The 3,034-nt window shown below is 41.2% G+C and overlaps 1 protein-coding gene across 1 annotated transcript; it reads right to left on the reverse strand.

The window, feature by feature from the left end:
* Nucleotides 1-2,311: 2,311 nt before the first annotated feature.
* LOC145067559 (uncharacterized) lies at nt 2,312-2,830 on the reverse strand. The gene has a single exon (XM_079014677.1). The coding sequence runs from the start codon at nt 2,828-2,830 to the stop codon at nt 2,312-2,314; it is 519 nt and encodes a 172-aa protein (XP_078870803.1).
* Nucleotides 2,831-3,034: the final 204 nt, after the last annotated feature.

The following is a 3,034-nucleotide window of genomic DNA, read 5'->3' on the forward strand; positions in this document are numbered from 1 at the left end:
ATTGACTACTTCTACCTAATATCACGTGGTGCAACATGACACAGCACATACCACCAATTAAATAAACTACTAAATAAACCTAATTAAAAAATGCATTTGATCTTCAAGTTCTTGCCATGCGGAATCCATTAACGCCCTTGAAGCAAAGCTTATTCAATTTAAATCCAAAAACTAAACAAGTCTAAAATAAACATGATCAATTCCAACAATCACCCCCTTAATTAGGTATATCATTCGATTACAACAATGCTAGCTCATCATCCTCGTACCGGTTCAAGTTGAGCTCTTCCTTTTTCTCCCACATTGGACACTCTGATATGTAACGCCCGGTCTCATTACACTTGTAACACTTCATGTGGCTCTTGTCCCGTTGTACTCGACCATCTCCTCGACCTTTCCCGGACCCCCGACCTCCACCTCAGCCACGCCCATAGTCTTCCCGATTCGAGTTTCCACAGCCACAATGCTCACACCTATGCTCTTTTTCTTTTGTTTTTTCATCAGAATTTGCAAGCAAAAGCTGATTTTGCTCGGGTTGGATCTCCTCCACTTTGATCCTTTCTTCATAAGCTTTAAGTCAGCCCACAACATCATCATAACCGATGGTCTTCAAGTCTACAACCTGTTCTATAGAGGCCACCATATGAATGAAACGTTTTGGCAACCAATTAAGAAATTTCTTAACCAATTTTGTTTCTTCCATAACCGATCCAAGTGAGGCGGCTCGAGAAGCATACTCGGACAGCTTATTAGCAAAGTTGTCTATCACCTCTTGGTCCTTCAGTTTTAGATTTTCAAACTCTCCCATTAAAGTTTGAAGTCTCGCCTCCCGGATTCGATCCGCACCCAAATGACGGGTTTTGAGAACATCCCACATCTCCTTTGCGGTTCCGAGATTCCCTATTAACAATATTTGCTCCTCCGGTATGGCTTGAAACAAAAGTGCAATTGCTATATTGTTCTTCTTGGCATCCCCATTAACTCCCGGATCAATTGCCTCCCACACCCCATGAACATTGAAGATAGCCCGCATCCTCATAGCCCATATTGTGTAATTTGTTGATGATAATACCGAACATTGAAGAGTCATGGTGTTGCTCTCCTTGACAACAGCCGCTGCTTGATCCTTTGGTGTAGCCATTCTTGCGATTTTCTGCACTACCTAAGTTTGATAATCAACTAAAAAAACACTGATTGAAAGTGCTACCTTGCAAACAACTTTTGTTGCCTTTCACCCGCTGTTTTTTTAAACCTATGATTAACACTTTCTGTTGCTCTTGATCCTCCTGCTTTGTTCTTTGATCAATCTAGGTTAACAAGCCCGCTGGTTTTGGCTGGAATCACGACTCGTCTCCGCTACCATTTTGATCCCTAGAACAGAAAAACCTACTGATATGAAATCAACCCCTCTTCAATCGATCTTCTCTCTGATACCAAATGTTGGATCAGGTCCTTTAGAAACGCACACACAACACACACTACTCACGTAAATATGTATGTGAGACTAACGTTGCACGCAAAATTGGAAAAGGTTCAATAAACAATTACAGAGAGTATACGAAGTGAGATACACAAAAAAGATTTATTTATTTAGTAAAATAATGGCTATAAATAGCCTCTTCAGTGACAACCTGTGAACCAAAAGACTAGCCACAAGAATAGGTCCTATTTGACTACTTCTACTAACTAATTGACTACTTCTACCTAATATCACGTGGTGCAACATGACACAGCACATACCACCAATTAAATAAACTACTAAATAAACCTAATTAAAAAATGCATTTGATCTTCAAGTTCTTGCCATGCGGAATCCATTAAGGCCCTTGAAGCAAAGCTTATTCAATTTAAATCCAAAAACTAAACAAGTCTAAAATAAACCTGATCAATTCCAACAATCACCCCCTTAATTAGGTATATCATTCGATTACAACAATGCTGGCTCATCATCCTCGTACCGGTTCAAGTTGAGCTCTTCCTTTTTCTCCCACATTGGACACTCTGATATGTAACGCCCGGTCTCATTACACTTGTAACACTTCACGTGGCTCTTGTCCCGTTGTACTCGACCATCTCCTCGACCTTTCCCGGACCCCCGACCTCCACCTCAGCCACGCCCATAGTCTTCCCGATTCGAGTTTCCACACCCACAATGCTCACACCTATGCTCTTTTTCTTTTGTTTTTTCATCAGAATTTGCAAGCAAAAGCTGATTTTGCTCGGGTTGGATCTCCTCCACTTTGATCCTTTCTTCATAAGATTTAAGTCAGCCCACAACATCATCATAACCGATGGTCTTCAAGTCTACAACCTATTCTATAGAGGCCACCATATGAATGAAACGTTTTGGCAACCAATTAAGAAATTTCTTAACCAATTTTGTTTCTTCCATAACCGACCCAAATGAGGCGGCTCGAGAAGCATACTCGTACAGCTTATTAGCAAAGTTGTCTATCACCTCTTGGTCCTTCAGTTTTAGATTTTCAAACTCTCCCATTAAAGTTTGAAGTCTCGCCTCCCGGATTCGATCCGCACCCAAATGACGGGTTTTGAGAACATCCCACATCTCCTTTGCGGTTCCGAGATTCCCTATTAACAATATTTGCTCCTCCGGTATGGCTTGAAACAAAAGTGCAATTGCTATATTGTTCTTCTTGGCATCCCCATTAACTCCCGGATCAATTGCCTCCCACACCCCATGAACATTGAAGATAGCCCGCATCCTCATAGCCCATATTGTGTAATTTGTTGATGATAATACCGAACATTGAAGAGTCATGGTGTTGCTCTCCTTGACAACAGCCGCTGCTTGATCCTTTGGTGTAGCCATTCTTGCGATTTTCTGCACTACCTAAGTTTGATAATCAACTAAAAAAACACTGATTGAAAGTGCTACCTTGCAAACAACTGTTGTTGCCTTTCACCCGCTGTTTTTTTAAACCTATGATTAACACTTTCTGTTGCTCTTGATCCTCCTGCTTTGTTCTTTGATCAATCTAGGTTAACAAGCCCGCTGGTTTTGGCTGGAATCACG

This window comes from Lactuca serriola, chromosome 8 (genome assembly GCF_051521515.1).
Source record: "Lactuca serriola cultivar US96UC23 chromosome 8, Lser_US96UC23_V15, whole genome shotgun sequence".
Taxonomy (NCBI): domain Eukaryota; kingdom Viridiplantae; phylum Streptophyta; class Magnoliopsida; order Asterales; family Asteraceae; genus Lactuca; species Lactuca serriola.

Bases quoted from the DNA above. Each gene is read 5' to 3' on its own strand.
- LOC145067559 (XM_079014677.1), bottom strand. From the start codon at position 2,830: ATGGCTACACCAAAGGATCAAGCAGCGGCTGTTGTCAAGGAGAGCAAC.